This window comes from Diorhabda sublineata, chromosome 8 (genome assembly GCF_026230105.1).
Source record: "Diorhabda sublineata isolate icDioSubl1.1 chromosome 8, icDioSubl1.1, whole genome shotgun sequence".
Lineage (NCBI taxonomy): Eukaryota > Metazoa > Arthropoda > Insecta > Coleoptera > Chrysomelidae > Diorhabda > Diorhabda sublineata.
In genome coordinates this window covers 10,226,427-10,248,138 of record NC_079481.1, presented here as the reverse complement: position 1 = coordinate 10,248,138, position 21,712 = coordinate 10,226,427, and the positions used below count along the sequence as shown (strand labels likewise).

At 31.3% G+C, this 21,712-nt stretch overlaps 5 protein-coding genes across 6 annotated transcripts in view; 3 read left to right on the top strand and 2 right to left on the bottom strand.

The window, feature by feature from the left end:
• The window catches only part of LOC130447716 (ras-responsive element-binding protein 1), a 43,886-nt gene extending 34,823 nt beyond the window's left edge, over positions 1 to 9,063 (top strand). For both annotated transcript variants that reach the window (XM_056784683.1, XM_056784684.1), the window contains exon 4: positions 558 to 9,063. In XM_056784683.1, the coding sequence (XP_056640661.1) occupies positions 558 to 1,674 (1,117 nt within the window). In that variant the 3' untranslated portion in view covers positions 1,675 to 9,063. The remainder of the gene's footprint in view (positions 1 to 557) is intronic.
• A 1,507-nt stretch (positions 9,064 to 10,570) lies between these two features.
• Positions 10,571 to 13,690, top strand: LOC130447668 (DNA methyltransferase 1-associated protein 1). The gene is made up of 6 exons (XM_056784621.1): positions 10,571 to 10,899; positions 10,953 to 11,122; positions 11,171 to 11,680; positions 12,883 to 13,036; positions 13,097 to 13,251; positions 13,314 to 13,690. Exons 1-6 carry the CDS (start codon positions 10,692 to 10,694, stop codon positions 13,422 to 13,424), a joined length of 1,308 nt encoding a protein of 435 aa, XP_056640599.1. The 5' UTR covers positions 10,571 to 10,691; the 3' UTR covers positions 13,425 to 13,690.
• On the bottom strand, positions 13,684 to 16,568 carry LOC130447669 (DET1- and DDB1-associated protein 1). Its single transcript, XM_056784622.1, has 4 exons — positions 16,228 to 16,568; positions 16,035 to 16,173; positions 15,913 to 15,977; positions 13,684 to 14,975 (listed from the first exon to the last, which is right to left on the bottom strand). The coding sequence occupies exons 1-4, from the start codon at positions 16,228 to 16,230 to the stop codon at positions 14,865 to 14,867; spliced, it is 318 nt and encodes a 105-aa protein (XP_056640600.1). The 5' UTR covers positions 16,231 to 16,568; the 3' UTR covers positions 13,684 to 14,864.
• A 403-nt stretch (positions 16,569 to 16,971) lies between these two features.
• On the top strand, positions 16,972 to 18,399 carry LOC130447792 (abscission/NoCut checkpoint regulator). Its single transcript, XM_056784810.1, has 5 exons — positions 16,972 to 17,117; positions 17,170 to 17,339; positions 17,391 to 17,622; positions 17,682 to 17,906; positions 17,958 to 18,399. The coding sequence occupies exons 1-5, from the start codon at positions 17,070 to 17,072 to the stop codon at positions 18,201 to 18,203; spliced, it is 921 nt and encodes a 306-aa protein (XP_056640788.1). The 5' UTR covers positions 16,972 to 17,069; the 3' UTR covers positions 18,204 to 18,399.
• A 1,497-nt stretch (positions 18,400 to 19,896) lies between these two features.
• On the bottom strand, positions 19,897 to 21,463 carry LOC130447791 (ubiquitin thioesterase OTU1). The gene is made up of 4 exons (XM_056784809.1): positions 20,964 to 21,463; positions 20,559 to 20,879; positions 20,286 to 20,458; positions 19,897 to 20,231 (listed from the first exon to the last, which is right to left on the bottom strand). The coding sequence occupies exons 1-4, from the start codon at positions 21,175 to 21,177 to the stop codon at positions 20,019 to 20,021; spliced, it is 921 nt and encodes a 306-aa protein (XP_056640787.1). The 5' UTR covers positions 21,178 to 21,463; the 3' UTR covers positions 19,897 to 20,018.
• Positions 21,464 to 21,712: the final 249 nt, after the last annotated feature.

The following is a 21,712-nucleotide window of genomic DNA, read 5'->3' as shown; positions in this document are numbered from 1 at the left end:
TCAAATTGAGGCGACTATTATAGCAAAATAATTACTTTCACTACATTTTTCCTGACATCAGTCGTTTAGAATATTATCCAAAGTCACTCAAAAAACTTGAAGAATGTTTAACCATATGAAAAGAACCAAATTCAACGTGATTAACATCCTCAATGGCTCGCAATTGCAAGATGTTATAACTAATGACTAGTTTCGATGTTATTACGTCTAATCAGGGTGGTATAACAACTCGAACTGAAAATAATTCTTTCGAATACTCTTTACTTAGTTTCGAGGAATGTTTGGGATCATTGTCATGCTGGAAGATAAATTTTTTGCCGATTATATGCTAACAAAAACGTTCTACATTGTCGTTTAATATTTTTTATAGCTTTCGTTTTTCAAAACCTTCCAAAACTCGTCTAATAATCATATTCTTTAGTACAATCTGTTGCAAGCACTTCATCAACTTCATCTGCACGGTGTATTGGATCTTATCAAGCGGTTTTCTGGATTATGGGGTGGGCAAAAACTGTTGATCTGTAGTGTATATCGAAATATCATTTTATTTGTTTTAGATCTGAATCAGATGTGGTTCAGCCGGTGAAGAAAAAGTCCGCTTACTCCCTGGCGCCGAACCGCGTGAGTTGCCCGTATTGCAGCAGGAAATTTCCTTGGAGTTCTTCGTTGCGTCGTCACATCCTGACCCATACGGGACAAAAACCATTCAAATGCAGTCACTGTCCGTTACTTTTCACGACGAAATCGAACTGCGATCGCCATCTATTGAGAAAACACGGTAACTCGGCAACGACTATACCCAACGACGTTACCAACAACGCCAATTATTTGATGAGAAACGTACCGGAACGTCCGTTTAAATGTTCCCATTGTCCGAGCAGTACGTTCTCGACTTATTCGAATTTGAAAAAACACATAAGTTGCAAACATTCCACGAATTTACAAGGCGAAGATATCAAAGCTCAAGGCTACGAAGCGGGCAGTTCGGAAGACGAAAAACTACCCAAAAATGATTGGGATAAACAAACGGCTTACAAACTTCCCGATTGCGCTATACAAAATTCCGATTTACCTTACAAATGCCATTTGTGCGAAGGTTCCTTCGCCGAAAGACAGGAAGCTTTGGATCACATTCGAGATAGACACGTGCCCGAATACGAGCTTCTGATGTCGAAAAACGCCCTGGAAAGTAACGGACCCTCGCAAGAAGAACATATTAATAACGACGACGACGACGTGGAAATCCGAGGAAAATTTCCCGATTATTCCAATAGGAAAGTGATTTGCGCTTTTTGTATGCGTCGATTTTGGTCGGCGGAAGATTTGAGAAGACACATGCGCACCCATACCGGAGAAAGACCTTTCAGCTGCGACATCTGCAAGAGAAGATTCACACTAAAACACAGTATGCTGCGACATAGAAAAAAGCACAACGTCAATTTCGAACATGACGCTGCAGCTAGCGACGAAGATGGTAATAACGGTTCATCGCCTACGTACTCGAAAAGAGAATGCAATTCGACGGTGAAGACGGACGAATCCGAAGGTACCGAAAGCGCGGATTTGATCGGTAATCTTTTAGGTTTAAGAGGATCTATTATAGATAAGGTATTGACCGCATCAGCGGATGATGCGGCTAAACTTTTAGGCGTTAAAAACGGCGTCAAAGAATAATTATATTTGTTTTTCTTTTTTTTCTTATTGAATTTTATATAATTTTCCCATTTAAATTTTTAATTTTCTTTTTATTGTAATAGAGAAGGAAACGTTTATGTACAAAGAGGTTCGTTTTATTAGAAATATATACTGGAATTGTTAATTTTTACATGCGGTATCATATACAAAGGCGTCCAAACAATTATATTCAATAGAGTTGTTTCCAAAAACACATTTCAACATATAATATTGAATTGCGGAAAGGCTCGCACTCTACAAACATTTACCACGTCCCCGGTATCTATCGCATACCTTCTTAATGTACCAAATGAATAATAGTCCCATGAAGATAAGTCCGGACTATCAGGAGGGAGTTCTAGTGTGCAGATCAATCAGATGATAATTCTTGAGTGAAGATATGGATCCATATTTTATTTTATTGTCGTTTTTGATGTTTTTTGGAGGAATCACATCAATTGGACGACCAGAACATTCATCATCATCACCACCACGTTTAAATTCATCGAACCAATAACAAATGATTCTTTTCAATGTAGGAGAGTCCACTTTTGAAGCAACTGCTTAGCTTGTACAATATTTTCTTCGTCAAGAATCACACACGAATTTTTTTTTCGAAAATAACAATTTGGTACTTCGAAAACGTCGTATGGGTTTGATTTGATTTTTTATATAAATCCAAAATCACTGGATTTTATAAAAATTACAAAATTTTATCTTTATTTGGGATGGGTTGCCTTGGGACAGCGCCTTTTTAGATTTTAGATAATGATACGTTTTAAAATTATTTGGATTTTCTAATTTTATGATAATTGAAAGTTTCGTAGTTATCAATTTATGTTTAATAATTAGAAAAAGGTTTTTTTTTTGAGAAAAACGGTATTTTTTTCATTTTTCACCAAGGCCGACAATTTTCAATGATTTAAAACTTATTTTGGTCAGTGAAATATACGATTTTAGACAAAAAATTCACAAAATAGAATTTTCATAAAGGCTCTGAATGGATAAAAAAAGGTTCAATATACAAATTGAACGCACTCAAAATAATTTAAATGTTCAGGTAAGATATTAAATGGTCCTTTATCTTGTTATCTAATCCTGATGCCTTTCAATTTTATAATCTGTAAGGTTTGTTGGATTCGAGTCATTGCGTAGATTCCTTTTTCCACAGCTGTCTCTATTTTTTCCTAATCTGTGTGTTTTGATTCATTTCTTGTCTTCTCATTCCTCGTTTTTCTTATTATATCTTCACTTTTCCTATTCAGCTCCGTTTCGGTTTTCAAGTTCATGTTTCATGCGCTTTCTCTCCCATATCATCATTTTTTCTATCCAATTTCTCCTCCTGGATCCTCCTCACTTCTTTTAGTAACTTGGTGCTTCATGCATTTCTCCTTTATTGTTTATTTCTTCTGTCTAATTTCTGTTTGATTTTCCTTCCTTGTTTTTATAAAAGTTCGTGTTTCATGCGTTTTTCTCCTCCTTATCATTATTTTTTCTGTCCAATTTCTCCTCCCGGGTCCCCCTCTCTTGTTTTAATAGCTTGGTGCTTCATGCATTTCTCCTTTATTGTTTATTTCTTCTGTCTAATTTCTCTTTGATTTTCCTTCCTTGTTTTTATAAAAGTTCGTGTTTCATGCGTTTTTCTCCTCCTTATCATCATTTTTTCTGTCCAATTTCTCCTCCTGGGTCCCCCTCTCTTGTTTTAGTAGCTTGGTGCTTCATGCATTTCTCCTTTATTATTTATTTCTTCTGTCTAATTTCTCTTTGATTTTCCTTCCTTGTTTTTATAAAAGTTCGTGTTTCATGCGTTTTTCTCCTCCTTATCATCATTTTTTCTGTCCAATTTCTCCTCCTGGGTCCCCCTCTCTTGTTTTAGTAGCTTGGTGCTTCATGCATTTCTTCTTTATTGTTTATTTCTTCTGTCTAATTTCTCTTTGATTTTCCTTCCTTGTTTTTATAAAAGTTCGTGTTTCATGCGTTTTTCTCCTCCTTATCATCATTTTTTCTGTCCAATTTCTCCTCCTGGGTCCCCCTCTCTTGTTTTAGTAGCTTGGTGCTTCGTGCATTTCTCCTTTATTGTTTATTTCTTCTGTCTAATTTCTCTTTGATTTTCCTTCCTTGTTTTTATAAAAGTTCGTGTTTCATGCGTTTTTCTCCTCCTTATCATCATTTTTTCTGACCAATTTCTCCTCCTGGGTCCCCCTCTCTTGTTTTAGTAGCTTGGTGCTTCGTGCATTTCTCCTTTATTGTTTATTTCTTCTGTCTAATTTCTGTTTGATTTTCCTTCCTTGTTTTTATAAAAGTTCGTGTTTCATGCGTTTTTCTCCTCCTTATCATCATTTTTTCTGTCCAATTTCTCCTCCTGGGTCCCCCTCTCTTGTTTTAGTAGCTTGGTGCTTCATGCATTTCTCCTTTATTGTTTATTTCTTCTGTCTAATTTCTCTTTGATTTTCCTTCCTTGTTTTTATAAAAGTTCGTGTTTCATGCGTTTTCTCCTCCTTATCATCATTTTTTCTGTCCAATTTCTCCTCCTGGGTCCCCCTCTCTTGTTTTAGTAGCTTGGTGCTTCATGCATTTCTTCTTTATTGTTTATTTCTTCTGTCTAATTTCTGTTTGATTTTCCTTCCTTGTTTTTATAAAAGTTCGTGTTTCATGCGTTTTTCTCCTCCTTATCATCATTTTTTCTGTCCAATTTCTCCTCCTGGGTCCCCCTCTCTTGTTTTAGTAGCTTGGTGCTTCATGCATTTCTCCTTTATTATTTATTTCTTCTGTCTAATTTCTCTTTGATTTTCCTTCCTTGTTTTTATAAAAGTTCGTGTTTCATGCGTTTTTCTCCTCCTTATCATCATTTTTTCTGTCCAATTTCTCCTCCTGGGTCCCCCTCTCTTGTTTTAGTAGCTTGGTGCTTCATGCATTTCTTCTTTATTGTTTATTTCTTCTGTCTAATTTCTCTTTGATTTTCCTTCCTTGTTTTTATAAAAGTTCGTGTTTCATGCGTTTTTCTCCTCCTTATCATCATTTTTTCTGTCCAATTTCTCCTCCTGGGTCCCCCTCTCTTGTTTTAGTAGCTTGGTGCTTCGTGCATTTCTCCTTTATTGTTTATTTCTTCTGTCTAATTTCTCTTTGATTTTCCTTCCTTGTTTTTATAAAAGTTCGTGTTTCATGCGTTTTTCTCCTCCTTATCATCATTTTTTCTGACCAATTTCTCCTCCTGGGTCCCCCTCTCTTGTTTTAGTAGCTTGGTGCTTCGTGCATTTCTCCTTTATTGTTTATTTCTTCTGTCTAATTTCTGTTTGATTTTCCTTCCTTGTTTTTATAAAAGTTCGTGTTTCATGCGTTTTTCTCCTCCTTATCATCATTTTTTCTGTCCAATTTCTCCTCCTGGGTCCCCCTCTCTTGTTTTAGTAGCTTGGTGCTTCATGCATTTCTTCTTTATTGTTTATTTCTTCTGTCTAATTTCTCTTTGATTTTCCTTCCTTGTTTTTATAAAAGTTCGTGTTTCATGCGTTTTCTCCTCCTTATCATCATTTTTTCTGTCCAATTTCTCCTCCTGGGTCCCCCTCTCTTGTTTTAGTAGCTTGGTGCTTCATGCATTTCTTCTTTATTGTTTATTTCTTCTGTCTAATTTCTGTTTGATTTTCCTTCCTTGTTTTTATAAAAGTTCGTGTTTCATGCGTTTTTCTCCTCCTTATCATCATTTTTTCTGTCCAATTTCTCCTCCTGGGTCCCCCTCTCTTGTTTTAGTAGCTTGGTGCTTCATGCATTTCTCCTTTATTGTTTATTTCTTCTGTCTAATTTCTCTTTGATTTTCCTTCCTTGTTTTTATAAAAGTTCGTGTTTCATGCGTTTTTCTCCTCCTCATCATCATTTTTTCTGTCCAATTTCTCCTCCCGGGTCCCCCTCTCTTGTTTTAATAGCTTGGTGCTTCATGCATTTCTCCTTTATTGTTTATTTCTTCTGTCTAATTTCTCTTTGATTTTCCTTCCTTGTTTTTATAAAAGTTCGTGTTTCATGCGTTTTCTCCTCCTTATCATCATTTTTTCTGTCCAATTTCTCCTCCTGGGTCCCCCTCTCTTGTTTTAGTAGCTTGGTGCTTCGTGCATTTCTCCTTTATTGTTTATTTCTTCTGTCTAATTTCTGTTTGATTTTCCTTCCTTGTTTTTATAAAAGTTCGTGTTTCATGCGTTTTTCTCCTCCATATCATCATTTTTTCTGACCAGTTTCTCCTCGTGGGTCTTCCTCTCTTGTTTTTGTAACTTGGTTTTCCTTCCTTGTTTTTGTAAACTTGTTCTATATTTTTCTTTCGTAGTAATCGTTCGTTTCCCATCCACATTTTTTTGGTACGTTTATATGATCGTTTTATGAACAATATTTTATCTACAGCGTTCTGTTTACTGCTATAATTATCGACACGCGTAATCAACGCGCATTTCGAGCAGACAAAACGAAATTATACGAGGCGTGGTTAAATAGTGATGATGTGATGAATAATTTTAGAAATAATTCGAAAAATAATTTTTTTAATAAAGATATATAAAAAAAATGTATAGATACGCATTGTTAGATTATGTTTTGTTGAAGAATATAGTACAATTTTATTTTCGACTGAATTAGGTTAGAATTTTTAGCTTCTATACCATACGCATTTCCTTCTTAGAAATTATCACGAAATATATATTTTTTTTAAGTAAGTTTAATTTGAAATATGTTATTTACATGTAAATACAAAAAAATATAGATAATAAGATATTTTTTATCTAGTCACGTTCAATACAACGAAAAAAAAATTATATGATTGTTAAAGAAGTTGTATCATAATTTTTTTTAAATTTCGTTTCGAATTAATTTTTCATTACATAATATATATTTTTTTTTTGTACATAAATGAATATACGGTCTAGGTATACCAAATATTATTTATTTCCTATTTGTCAAATTCCTGGCACGGATTTTGACAGACCAAACACCATTTCTACTATTGAATCTATTTGCCTTAATTATAAATATATATATAATATATATATAAAAAAACGTGTCTTGAGTATTGCCTTTAGATTTACGAAATGTAAATTAAGCAATATAATTATTTTATATATATATATAACGCAAATATTTAGGCTTAATACACTTTTTATAGTTAAATTTATAACCGAAAATAAAAAAGATTTCAGAAAAGTTTTACCGAAAAATAATAAATCATAGTTTCCACATTTTTTAAAAATTCATTTTGTATATAAACCAATTTACAAGCACGACACTTTTCATAAAAAAATTCACTTAAAATACGAGGTATATCCACAAGGTTCCGTTTGATTATTTCATTTCGTCGTTGAAATATTCAAAGATTTAAGTCGTATTATAAATTGTTCATTAGATCTGATTCTATGCATAAAAGGTCCGAGGCCTTGAGTGTTTCTTGACTTAAGGCCGCAATACAAAACAAGGCGCAATATTTCTTAATAAAAAGCATGCGCAGATGAAATTTAGCTGATCGTATCATGCAAGATCTCGAACTTGCAACATCTTCGATTCGAAATTTAACTCTCTTATAGAATTAGACAGCCATGATGCATTGACAAGTGACACGCGACGTGTCATATTCATACAAGCGATATTTTGAGCTTACAAGAAATTGCACGCGGCCTTTAAAATCGATAGTGAATGGCTCTTTTCAAGCAAGAAAAGCTTCTGTCTCCTGGATCTTTTATAACTCGAAGATAAACGTTTTTTTCTTGTTTTTTCATTTCTCCTGCATATAACTTTCTATACGTTCAATCCCACGCCTTTTTATTCAAAATATTCGAAATTCTCATCAAAACTCATGTTTTCAGTACGAATAATAATTATGTCGAATCTTGTGAATCGAAATTGTCGCCCATTGAAATTTACCGTCCTAGACTACAACCTACTCCACCTGCTGGTAAATCCCCCTCTCAGAATGTGTCCGGTAAATTAACTTGATGTTTTTAGATGTAAAAAACACCCAAAACAGTTTCAGTATCCAAATAGAATTCCAGATGTTTCCATTTTTTCCTTTTCTCTATCTTTTCATTCGCCCCCTGCCATTTTAATCATCGAAAGCCCCTTCTCGATCTGCCTTTCTTGTTTTCGTGAATCGTTACAATAATTTTCAGAAAGAATTGTTGGGTTGTTGAACCACTACTGCAACAATAATCTCTGGGATCTAATTTTAGGTAGGATTTAGATCAGGATTATACGGTGGCCATTCCATAACCCCAAAACCCCAAAAGATGCTTTAGGTTTTCGTCTTACTGTCCGATTTGTATGTCGATTCAAAATGTCAATGACGGCGTTTAACCTGATGGAACTTGAACTCGAGCAAACTTTGTCTAAGCAAGGTGCATATTTTAGATAAGGAATCACTTCTAGACACCTTTTGGCAGCTTTTTAACTAATTCAGAGGTTAAACGAATAGATTGCACGATCGGACGCTTCGAGTTGGCGTTTGTAATTTCTTTTTTGGCACATTCTACAAATCTGGGGATTAATCAAATCTTTAGATTAGAATGGTAAAGCTCCGGGACCAGACGGCTTGACAATCGAGGCAAAAGAAACCTGAACAAGTCCTAGAATATCTTAACGAGCTTCTGGGAAAACAAAAGTTGCCGGACCCGTGGAAGAAAGCAAAACTCCTTCGGAAAGCTGATAAAACGCGGAAGGACTTGAAGAAAAAGTATCCCTATCACCACCAGCAAGACTTGAGAGCCAAACGCTTAACTAAATCTGTAATTAAGGAACTGAAAAATAAGATGAAGAACGGCGGTGATAAATTGGTATAAAAAATGGCGGTGAATTTATCACGAAAACTTAATTATTTCCATAATTTGAATGAAGTCAACTTGGAACACTTTATGTTTGATTTTGATTCGAATTGAAATTTTTGCTGAAATCTTTTTATTTTAATAATTATTTTAGTCATAGTGAGAAAACCAAAAATCAAAAATTGAAGCTTAAATGTTAAGTAATTAAACGCTATTCCCGTCGTTGCTGTGAGATTTATATAAATGTTAGTTTAAAGTAGATTTACACCTTTATTTTTATTTTCTCGTGCACCTTTTTTCGATTGTATCTGAAAGGGATTTTCTACACACATTCACGCTGTGTCTTAAGAATTGTAAGTTTGTTTTTATCGTTGGTATCGATCGTTAATTCGATTATCGAAAAAATCGATTTTAGCAATTTTGAAAAAGCAATTCGAGTGTGTTTTATAGATTTTCAATCATACCTATTATAATATGTAACTGTTTTGTGAATAATCTAATTTTTCGGTTCAGAATATGTATGCCATATTTATTTGTATAATTCAATTTGTGAAATATGTAATGATTACGTTAATTTACTGGTTTATTTTCAATAAATGACAATTGATGCTCATTTTTGTTTTTTTTTTCTACCCTTCTAATACTGTAACTAACATACGTTTCAAAAAAACCATCAAAAACGTGTTTTTGTTTTATCTGGTTAAGAACCGTCACAAACCGGTTATTCTCAATGTGCATAACGATTTTCCACACAAATACGAGGTTCTAATACACGTTCCAGCATTCAAATAATGACAACTTGATTTCAACGATTTCAAAATCGACACGTAACTCAACTTAACATTCCAAAAAGTCAATATTATATTTCAAAAAATATATAAACTTGCATATATTCAATCACCGCGCGTGGCTTTATGCAATCCATTTTGGTACTGACATGTACCAGGTTGAGTGAGATAGTTTAGGAATATTAATTGCAAGATGTTAAAAAGGACATTAACCTTTCTGAAATCCATTACGAGGTCTGGCTATTAAATAACGAGACTGATTCCGAAATTTAACGTTGGGATACAGGAATACGTCGCTAAGGATCAGATCTGGTGAATATAATATGTGTTTAACCAATTCATATATCAAGCTAATATAACTTCGTTTGAAGTCGTTAATTTTTGAAAAAACCTTCGTACAAAACTGAGAAAAGTTGCTCACCATCAATCGAAACCAGACTAAATATTTTTTGTCTAAACGCACGTTTAATTTTTTTTACGTAAACCAATAAAATTCACTACACTAGTAAAAATAAATAAATTATAGAAGGAATTTAGAACACCTTGTATATAATATCGACAAATGTCATACTGGATACCACAAAACCCATTGCCTCCGATTAGATCACTTGATAAGAAAAATTATTAAAAAAAAATTTACTCCGAATATACAGGGAGCGATCCGTACCTTAAACCATTTTTTCTGCAACACATTCCCCCAAACAGCAAGATATTTACGAAAAATGAAACTTGTTATTTGAAAGTAAACACCCTCTATATATTTCACAACCAATTAAATATATTTTATAATATTAAAACCTTTCAACAATAATTAGAATGAAAAATATTGGAAACTAAATTCCTCACTCCAATCCTGTACAATTATCTATCTACGTAAAGGTCGCCAACTTAACATGGCTACCAACCCTTAATTCGACTCTTTTCTTTTGTTTAATAACTATCAACATAAAATTTTTAAATGTACAAATGAGTAGTAATATCACCAAAAAAATTTGGAAATACGTTTTAATAACTATACCTTGTTTTATATAAAACAAAAAAATACACAAACTACTTTTATTAATTCAATTAAAACTTTTAGACAATTCAAAGACACAAGTCTACTAGATCAATTTACTGAATTTTTATTGGTGAAGGAAGGAAAGTAAATATTTTATTTATACATACTAATCGTTATATCGCACCACCGAAAATTTATTTAAATAAATTTATTATTATTATTTATAAAAATATACAAATATCGTCATCTATTGGAATGATGGTATAAACTATGATTATAGTAAACTGTTATTAATACCATTTTGTATAGAAAGATGGCAGTTGAACAATTTGACATATGTCAATATTAAAAAAAGTAGCAATGTTTATTACTTTCGTTTGTTATTTCTAAAATATTAATACGAAGTGAACTTATATTCAATCACGGTATTAATAAAATTTATACAATATGGCAGATGTTAGAGATATAATGGAATTGGAGAGACCTCCAACGCCCGAAATAACCAGAGAATCAATTTTAGGAAATGATAAAACTAAAAAGAGATTTCCGCCGGGGCCCAAAGTTTCTAAACGTCCCGAGGGAATGCACAGAGAAGTATTCGCTTTACTATATAACGATAATAAAGATGCACCTCCACTTTTCCCTTCTGATACAAGTAAATATTAATTATATTTTTATAAAAACAAATGTAATGGTGATGTTTTTCAGTTGGAAATAATGGTTATAAACAAACTAAAATCAAATTGGGAATGAGGAAACCAAGGAAATGGATGTGGATGCCTTTTACTAATCCAGCTAGATCTGATAACGCCACATTTTACCATTGGAGAAGACCATCGGATGAACCAAAGGAATATCCATTTGCAAAATTCAATAAGGTAATAAAAGTTTCTTAATCTATTATTTCTGTTGAAAAATTATTTTAGAAAGTCGATATACCAAAATATACTGATCAAGAATATAATCTACATATAAAATGTGAAGGGTGGACGAAAGAAGAAACGGATCATTTGATGGATTTGGCGGAGAGATTTGATTTGAGGTTTTTGGTGATGGCCGATCGATACGACAAACAATTTCCGAAAAGATCCGTCGAGGATTTAAAACAAAGATACTACAAAATCTGCGGAATTCTATATAAACTCAATGGAGATAAAAAAGTGTACACTTACGACGCTGACCACGAACGTAGAAGAAAAGAGCAACTGAAAAAATTGTACGAAAGGAAACCAGAACAAATTGAAGAAGAACAATTTCTATTAGGGGAACTCAAAAAAATCGAGGCCCGCAAAAAAGAAAGGGAAAGGAAAACGCAGGATCTTCAGAAATTGATTAGTCAAGCTGATAGTCAAAGTGATGCGCCTAAAAGAAATGAAAAAAAATTACCAAAGAAGAAAATTACAAATCCTTCGAGACCGTCCAGGATTGACACAAATGTAAGTTAAAATTTTTATCTATTGTATTATTATTTAAAAATATGTGATGTAAACTTTAAATTTAACTTTAAAATATTATATAACCCCCAGAGGAGTGTAGTACAACTATTAAGTTGATTAGAGAAGGTGTCTGAAAAGTACTGGTGACATAAGTTTTGAAAAGGTACCAAGATATGGAAAGAAAACTAGATTTTATTCAACTTAGCCTTTTTTATGGTTTTTGTAGCGATCTATCTTGAATTTAGGTCTCTTTTAATGGAAAAGAAACCACAGAAAACGATGTTAAGGCTGTGGTGGTCTAACTGATATAAATCAGGACAGATTCTTATAACTTGAAGCATTAAGGCAAGATTTTTTGTAGCAATAAGCAAGGATGCAATATAAAGAGTTTGAACCTTGACTACATGCTGCAAGAGATCATTAGGACTTGGAAAACCATCAAATGAGCCCCGATTTTGTCTATAAAGCGATGATAGACGTGTTCTATTTTACAGAAGAGTCAAAAAAATTTGCGGGATGTTAGATACAACCAAAATGTGTGTAAAGGATAGTGTTGTAATTGAGGGGCCATACCGACATTGAAAGAGATCATCTTGATACTCACTGGTACTTTTATCTTACCTCTTGTTACCATTAAAAAAGATTTTTATCATATTATACAGAAGAGTGATAAAACGAGTTTGCTCAATGTTAGATACAACTAAAATATGTGTTTCAATGGAAGTGTCACACTGAAATACTTACAGGTACATTGTTGATGTACTAGGACCCCAAATCTTACTTTTCTTTCCCTTTAAAGAAAAACTTTTTTCATACTTTGATATATTGAAATAGAATTGTCTGTCGAGTAACACACTATATTTTTTGTACAACTAAAGAATGTTTTTTTTTTAATTTTAAAATAAGTTTCTTTAAAAATAATTTATGATTTTATTTATGACTTCATTTGCTGTTTTTTCCAGACTTTAAATCATTTTCTGATATAAAAATTACTTTAAATAATAATTTTTTTAATATAAACAGATTATCCTTAACAATTAGTGGTACCATATTTAAATTTATCGCTTGAAGTACTGCTGTAGAGTAAGGTCTAAAGCCAAATGTCATCAGGGGCTTTAGAGCATGTTTATTAGTTAAATAATTTAATTCTATAACAGTATAAACGGGATAAACAAGTTTTAATAAATCACTTTGTTCAACAGCATATTTTACAGGCATTAGAAAACGCAGGTATCAAATTTCCCGATTATAAAAATAGTGGAGTGTCTTTAAGATCCCAAAGGATGAAACTTCCGGCAAACGTTGGACAAAAGAAATCCAAAGGTATAGAACAGATTCTTCAAGAAATGGGTTTAGGTAAAAAATTCCCTATATATAATATATAAAATATATAATAATAATAATAATTTTTTCAAGAATTAAATCCCACACCTTCCGATGAAATATGTCAGCACTTCAACGAACTCCGCAGCGATATGGTTCTATTGATGGAGATAAAAGGGGCTTTGGTTACTTGCGAATACGAGTTACAATCTTTGAGACATCAATACGAAGCTTTAAATCCTGGAAAGGTATTAGTAAATCGAAGTTTTACAAGTTGGATTTTGTTATAAAATTTCTTTGTGTGTTTCAGAGTTTATCAATCCCGCAACAACTTACTTCTAATACCGAAGTCGAAGCTAAACTCAGTACTAGTGAAATTATAGATGTTGTAGGATCCCCGGATACTTCATCTAACGCCTAGCTAATGAAAGCAATTAGAATTTGAATGTTTTTAGTGTACGGTTCATTTGAACTACTGCTTACTACAACATTTAATATATATTTTTCATTCGGTTCATTTGAACTACTGCTTACTACAACATTTAATATATATTTTCATTCGGTTCATTTGAACTGCTTTTTACTACAACATTTAATATTATACTGTTTAGATGATGTTTTTTTTTGTAGTGGTATGCGTGTTTAGTGTTATACAGGTTCGTTGGAAATAAAACTTTTGATAATTAATTTTTTTTTTATTAAATCAATAAAAAAAATTCCACATTTGTTGTAATTATAATGTACTATTAAAAATATAATTTAATTTAATACAATATTCGTCGTGGATTATAGTCAGGGAAGTGATTTTTTCCAATGGAAACCAGTCAAAAATTCCTCCAGCTCGTCCTGGTTTGTATCAAACCAAACGCTGTATTAAGATCCAAAGTATAGAACAGAAAATCACCGAAATGTCATGTTACACCCACTATTTGATTCAAATAACATTAAGACAGTTTTATAGAGGTCAGTTGGTTTAACGACTATTATCAGAATTAAATAACTTAAAATTATGAAGAATCCATTAATGGAGTAACCTACAGCTATCAAATTAGTTCATAGAATATGTAATTTTAATTACTGATTGAAATAAATAAAAAAAATTGAAACCAATGTCCTAGCAGTCTGGAATAGAAGAACTACAAGGTTTAGAGACAGTTTTCGGATACTAAATAGAAAAAAGGGGCACAACAAACCATTTAGGGAACAGTATTTATAATAATTCGAATTTGGGCAACTTTTTAGTAGTTCTAACAAGACAAAATAGAAGAACTACTAGTTTAGAGACAGTTTTCTGATACTAGGTAGAAGATACTAGGTTATTCCTGTCTAAATGACTTCTATATAGATAGTTTGGTGATTAGTACGAAGTAAATCACTGAAAATATAGGTTTAATAACAATTTTCAATAAAAAATTACTTGAGAATTCGACAGACTTTTTATTTGTTCAAATTAATGAGAAGTACTATAAACAAAAACATCCCTTAATCATATAATAATTCTAAAATAATAAAATACTGATCTGAAACATTGTCAGACTACAGAATAGTACAAAATATTGGTTTTTTATATAATTTTAGTTTATTTTCATCTCCAAAATCGATAAAAAACCAAGAATATACAAGGTCAGTTGAAAAAGTTCATGCTAATTTCATTTTTACTGATATACAACAAATTTGTAATAAAGAAGTTTTTTTTAAAGAATCGTTTCCGTTTGTATAACATTTCGATATATATGTAAAAAAAAGTAAAATAACGTACTTATATCAATTTTAAATGCAATATATATTTTTTTGTGTCCACAAAAATGAATGTCTCCTAAAAATTATCCTAAATCAGAAACAAAAGTTTTTAAAAACGGATTTAAAAATCGTTCATGCTCATTCCGTAATCCCTGGTATTGTTGGGATCCGTTCTCGGTTTTTTCCTAGATGGTTCATGCGACTGTGGACTAACGTCCCTCTTTTTCGAATTCTACAAACAGAAATTGTTTATTTCAATAAATAAATGAACATTAACTGTATTTGCACTCACTATACGATGTAAAATTTTTGAAGGAAAACAAAAACATTACGATTCTTATAAATTTTTAAAAATAAAATCCGAAATAAAATTATTATGTACTTTTGAACCAATAAAAATTCCAATTTTATTACTTTTAATTCAATTATTCCATTGGTGAATTTATTTTTTATTCTTACATAAATCTGAATCGAAAAATTTTCTATAAGCTAATTGGCTGGCATAGAATTCATCGATGACACAATAATGGCTCTTCCATCTCTATACTTCATTCAATATCCATAAGAAGTCGTCTTTGTGTCTTTAATCCTTCATAATATTTGCTACTATGCTTCTGGATTCCTTCGGTATGCCAAAATCTTCATGGAGACTATCATTTAATACATACCAAGGTGCAATCACCACTGTCATTGCATCAAATATTTAAGGGCCTTTGGAGGGTAACTATATTTTATTTACTGACACAACCCCAAAGTCCTACACCATATGTATGATTTTAGGATACTTTTCTCTTATTTTCCAGCAAATTTTCCATGTTATTCAAGTATATAAGTTATTAATGTAAATTTCTCCAACTTTTTATTATTTAGATCTTTTTGTATGATTTGTCTTGAATTAAGGTTTCTTTTCTATGAAAATCAGTTCAAAATAGCATATTTACAAATGAGAATAGAAATAAGAAACTTGGGAATCACTAGTTTTACAAGCATGATGAGCTATTAAAAAATGAAGTTATTTAAGAAAAACAATCAAAGAACAATAAAAAAATAAACTTTTCTGTACAATCTGTATAACATAACTCGTTTTGGACTTTTCCGAACAAATACATTGATTTTAAATTATATTAGACGCAAATATTTAAATGATAATTGACTATGAGTATACTTACATATTTTTTATCCCAATGTTGTTGCATATATTTTAATAAAATACTAGTTTTCTCTGTGACAATTACTGAAATTGAATAATATAAATAATTGTATTTTTTTATTAAAAAAAAAATATAATTACTTTGCTCAGATGGGTATTCTTTAGTAGGCACATACACGGAAGGGCGTTTTAATGGTGTTCTATTATTGTTATCAACGTGAAATTTAGTAAAATTATTTTCGTTATAGGAAGGTAATCCTTCGAGGAACTGCGCTACGGACTAAAAAATAATTTAATTTTTATGTTTATATAACGAAAAAAATTCTTTGTTTACCATTATAATCCGTGAATTTGTGAAACGTCCTAAATAGAGTTGTTGATTATATTTTTTAAAGAGTATTGCAAAATTAAATTAGCTAAGAAATATTTAGAATGAATCTCACGATCAGACAAAATCACTTGTGAGTTGATCAACAGATTAATATAACACTAATGTTGGTAATATACAAGGGAAGTATAATTTTTTCACGATTATTGTTATCTATACCTTTTTTTATGGATATTTCGTTATTTATAGATTATATTAACAATATATTATCATATAAATGATCTTAAACGATAAATATTGTAAGTAATATTCAAATTTGGCAACCCTTCTTTTAATGTCAAAAAATTGACATTTATAGATTTGAAGGTAAGGGGTTTTTTTGAGTACAGTTTTTCAAAGTTTCAAATGTAGCACCCAATTCAATTTTTTTCACAAAAAAAATATAATATTTGAGTGAAATTATGTTACAATATTAAATTAACAGAGATATATCCAAGTTTATGTAGATTTGTTCCGAAATAGGTTAATAAGAACGATAATGTCATATTTATTTAACGCTCATATTTGTTCAAATATTTATTCTACTGATACTGAAATATATATAATGAAGTAAGAATACCGAAAATTTACAATTATTACCAAATTATTCCTAAGTTACCTATTTATAAAGTCATTATCATTTGTCAAAATAATGATGTGTTCTAAGAGCCGACTAAAATGGTAGGTTAAGTTTGGCAACCCTTTTTTGCTGTCAAAATAAAACTGACACTATTGACATTTATACAATTATATGTTAAGGAGTTCAATTTAATTACAAATCCAAATAATTTGTTTTTCTAAATTTTGCAATGTCGTGTAACCAGTGCAGCACCAAATTTAATTTTTTCCATAAAGAAGTAATGTAGAATATTTTTATAAAAATGTATTGTTGAATACATTAATTTTCAGGTGGGTTGTGCCAACTGTGGTTTATCATTTTGTAGCAAATGTGTTAAACAAAAATCTAAGATTCCTTCGAAAGGTGACGAAGAATACAACATTTGTAAGAAATGTTTCTTACAGCTAAACTCAGGATCTTTAAAGAAAAGTAATAGGCCTCCTCCAGATTTATATTTGAGGTAAGATAACTGCGTCTATTGATAGTAGTTCTATGTCGATAATTTTTATAGAAGATTAGAAAATTTGGAAAATCCTGCGGCACCACCTATAACTGTATACAAAACTGACCCTAAAATTGAATCATTACGCAAAGGTCTTTCGTCTGCTGATCAGAAGTTATTAGAAAGATTAGAGAAATTAAAAGATGACGGTAAAGGACCACCTCCAACAGAAGCTGAAATAAGAGAAAGATTACAGAAACTTAAAGGAGAAAATGAATATGTAGAAGGTCCAAGTAAACCTGTAAGTAAAAAGTATACATTCCATTTCACATATCCAATTTTTATTTTTTTATTTTATAGTTATACACTGTGGATCTAAGAACAGATCGTGAAAAAGCAGATTCTCTTCTAGAACAATTTATGAGTGAAAGAGACATCGAACTTTCTCACCAAAACCTAGAAGATATTGAAACTAGAGTCGCTGCACTAAGAGAAAAAGGAGTGAGGCCAAATGAGGGAACATACATAAAGAATTTGCACGATTCCGGCGGGTCGGAAGAAGAAGTTGACAAAATCACTAAAAAGGTAAGTAAATTTCAATTTTGAAATGTGTTTAAACATATAAATTTTGTTTAGATAATGGATGAAGTAGCCTTAGATGAAAAACTCCCAGCCGCTGTACTATCTACCTCGAAAGCAACCGACGAGGAAGACGAATTTAACGACTCCCCTCAACTTCCGTGGTGCGTTTTATGTAATAACGATGCGAAGTACAGGTGCATCGATTGCGATGGCGATTTATATTGTAGTTCGTGTAACAAAGAGGTCCACAAAACTTGGGGCGATACGGATCACCACGTCGTTCCTTTTAAACCAAAATAAGTTGAGTAATATACAAAAAAGGTAGAAATTAGATATGATTTCAGTAGTTTTATGCTTCAAAATCACATTCTCAGGATAAGAAGAAGATAAAAATCTTGCGGTTTTTTCGTTCTGTTGCTAGTTTTGTAAAATTCGCTGTTAACTGCTTACATATGAAGCTTAACAATGTGATGAATAAAATTTATTTCTTTTTTTATTTGGTTTTATTTACTTCTATTTGAAATTCTCCATAAAGCAGAGAAAATTAGGGAAATAGAATTGAAAGGAACCTAATAAAGAAGACTAAACATGCAAAGTAAAAAAACAAGTTAGTAGAATAACAAAAAAATTGATGAAGAGGAAAACTAGTTGCAATAATACTAGTATAGGATGCGAAATGAAGAAAGATTATCAAGAGAATTAAACAAAAAACGGCAAATGGAAAATTGAGAAGAAAAGATACCAAAATCAAAAGGATCGAGAAATGAATATGAAGAGAAGGGATGAAAAAAGTGGACAATAATAGGATATGAACCAAATAAAGGGCATGGAGAATTAAATTAGAAAATCGCAAATCCTGGGAAATAATAAGGGATGGAGAAAAACATGAATATTGACTGTAATATCAAAAAAGTAGAAGAATGGAAAATGAAGGAAAAGAACAAAAGGAATTGTACGAGGAAGAATAATGATATGAATCAAATAAGGAAAAGGTGCGGTGGGGAAGGAAAATTACAGTTCCTGGAATATTAATATAAAAAAAGAACAATAATAAGATATGAATCAAAGAACTGGAATAAGGAAAATGAATAAAAGAGAAGAAAAAATATAAATAGGAATCAAAAAGGGAACTGAGGTTATTGGAAGAGAAATAATAGAGGAACAGTAATAAAAAACAAAATTCAGTAAAGAAAACTGATAAGAAATGGTGTATGTAATGGGAAATTAAGTTGGAAGGAAATGAATAAAGATTAACAATAATAGGATATAAAACAAAGAAGGGATAAGAAGAATATATACAAAAAGTATAAAATTGGGATGAAAAAAGATTTAAAAGAAATCAAAAAGTAAACTAAGGTTACTGGAAGAGAAGGAAAATACTAAAAATAACTTAGTGATAATTAAAATGTATAAAACAAAACTAATTCAAGAAAACTGATAATAAATAATTTAATCTGAGAAAACATTTAATCAGAAGAAAGGAATGGAACTTGGAAGTTAAAAGATGGAATATATTAAAGAGAAATGAATGAAGTAGAACAAACACGAAGAGAGGAATGAAAAATAAAACTGAAGGATTGAAAAAGAATAAAAAAGAAATAAGGAAACGCTATAAATGGAAAAGATAATTAGACATCCTGATAAATTAAAAAAGGGATGGAGAGAATATTAGGTATATTAGTAGTAATAATTAACAATAAACAGTGTAATCTGAAACAGGAGGAGAGAAAGGGAAGGAAATAGTTGAGAAAAACATGAAAATTTTCAAATAAAAAATTAGAAATATCCATTTTTGTTCAATAAATATTATTACACCCTAATGCATTTAGAAATTCATATAGGGGTTGTATAAAATGCAAAGGGCAAGCTGTATATTGTCATATTTTTAATATTTCGCAAAATTTCAATTTTGAAATGAAAATATTTCAAACACGAGTGAAAATAACCCTCAAGAAGCAGCCTCCACCGAAATTTTCGTCAAAATACACAAAAATTCAGGTAAAAAACATTCGCAAACATTTTTATTTAAATACCATGCAAGAATTTAATAATTTTTAAATACATTATCAGTACGAAACAATGTCAATTTATATAATTTTCGACTTTTTTTTTTAATTACACTTCGCCGAAATTAGCGTGTCCTGTAGATTGAGCATGTTCTTGTGCGGCCACTTGCCCCTTCAACAAAACGTTACAAACCATACACTTTAAAGTAAATTTGTTCACATCAGTAAATTGTCTACTAGATTTTGCTTCATGCGCCAATTGTTCTGCTAACTGAAGTATCCTATCGTCATCGGTAGGGAAGATCGTTTGGATTTTACCTCCCTTAAAATATCACCGAATCAACACTAATAACCTAATACATGTGATAAGACTTACATTGAACGGTTCTAAAAAAATCGGATCGTAATGTATACCATCAAATAGAAGAAAAACCCTATGGGGATAATTCTGGTCTTCACCAAATTTATTAATAATGGCATTTATTGTATCGATTACAGCTATTTCCATACCGTAATGATTAGCTAATATAGATAATTCTATAGCTCCACCTAACAAGATATTACATTATGAACAATAATTTTTTTTATCAACAATATCAAAATTTTTCGGTATTTTTTAAATCACAAGGGGTGAAATTTATGTACTCACCCCACGATTTATCATCTTGAATCCAAATGCAGTATGTATCTACAGGTTTACCTAATATCGCTTCGTTATATAATTCCCTATCACTTTTTATAGTTTCAGCTACAAGTTGTCTGAGGTAAGGATTTACCGATCCACTTTCATCTATTTTTCCGTTTAAAACGAAATGGACGCTAGTGAATAAACAGGAATTATCAGAAGGCACGATATGTTTCATTAATATACCAGGGTAATCAAAGGGATTTTCTACTTCATTCTCTAACATCGGTACATCCTGTTGTTCATTATCAGGAATCAATTTTTCCTCTAATATCAACGTATCACCTAAAATCATTTACAGGGAAGGCAAACTTCAGGATTATTAAAAAAAATTGTACAACAATGTATCGTTTACAAATTTTTTTTTACCTGAAGTTATACCGCTGGACCCGATGGGTTCGTTACCTCGACTTAAATCTAATAGTTTCGGAGGAAATCCTGTTAAAATTTGTAATCTATTAATTGGTATACTAGATAAATTCGAAAGGACCTGTTTGAGTTCTTCGACTGTACTATCTTTAGTAATATTATTTACGATCTGGTGTCCAGTTTTTGTTTTAATCCTCAATGCAAAACCAGTCATATTAATTTATTATTTTCTTCAGAACTTCACTTGTAAACACCAACGCTTATGCAATGTAGATATTCAATTTAAGGTTAAAAAATCCAACCGATTATATATCATTGCACGATTTTTATATATAGAAAGATATTGTAAAAATCGTATTGATAAATAAACAAAAATATATGAAATATCGAATACTTTAAATTCTAGCCGAATAATAAAATATTCAAACTACTTGGCGTGACTGTCAAAATTCAGTCTGTTAAGGTATGGTCACAAGAAGTTTTCTGAGCGTAATACAAACAGCCAATCAATGCTATTCTTCAAAATAACAGTATTAGGTTTGTTCTTAATGGCTGTACTGGAACTGGAATAGTGCAGGCCAGTTCATGAGTGTATATAATTAAATCGATCGGATTGATTGATTCAGGCGTTGTAGTATTAATAATAATAGAAAACGATTTAGTGCTTTTTGATATTTTACATTCGTCCTATGACGAAAATGCAGTGCCACCGTTTCCAGATTACACTTATTGCACTGCTCTGGCTGAAC

Coding starts and splice junctions, on each gene's coding strand:
- LOC130447668 (XM_056784621.1), top strand. CDS start 10,692: ATGGCAGATGTTAGAGATATAATGGAATTGGAGAGACCTCCAACGCCC. Junction 11,681..12,882: donor CGTCCAGGATTGACACAAAT/GTAAGTTAAAAT, acceptor TTTGTTCAACAG/CATATTTTACAGGCATTAGA. Junction 13,037..13,096: donor TCTTCAAGAAATGGGTTTAG/GTAAAAAATTCC, acceptor AATTTTTTCAAG/AATTAAATCCCACACCTTCC.
- LOC130447669 (XM_056784622.1), bottom strand. Junction 15,978..16,034: donor AGAATACCCATCTGAGCAAA/GTAATTATATTT, acceptor ATTCAATTTCAG/TAATTGTCACAGAGAAAACT. Junction 14,976..15,912: donor AACATTGGGATAAAAAATAT/GTAAGTATACTC, acceptor TTCTGTTTGTAG/AATTCGAAAAAGAGGGACGT.
- LOC130447792 (XM_056784810.1), top strand. CDS start 17,070: ATGTCGTGTAACCAGTGCAGCACCAAATTTAATTTTTTCCATAAAGAA. Junction 17,118..17,169: donor TTAATTTTTTCCATAAAGAA/GTAATGTAGAAT, acceptor ATTAATTTTCAG/GTGGGTTGTGCCAACTGTGG. Junction 17,907..17,957: donor TTGACAAAATCACTAAAAAG/GTAAGTAAATTT, acceptor AATTTTGTTTAG/ATAATGGATGAAGTAGCCTT.
- LOC130447791 (XM_056784809.1), bottom strand. CDS start 21,177: ATGACTGGTTTTGCATTGAGGATTAAAACAAAAACTGGACACCAGATC. Junction 20,880..20,963: donor GTCCAGCGGTATAACTTCAG/GTAAAAAAAAAT, acceptor AAATGATTTTAG/GTGATACGTTGATATTAGAG. Junction 20,459..20,558: donor TCAAGATGATAAATCGTGGG/GTGAGTACATAA, acceptor ATATCTTGTTAG/GTGGAGCTATAGAATTATCT.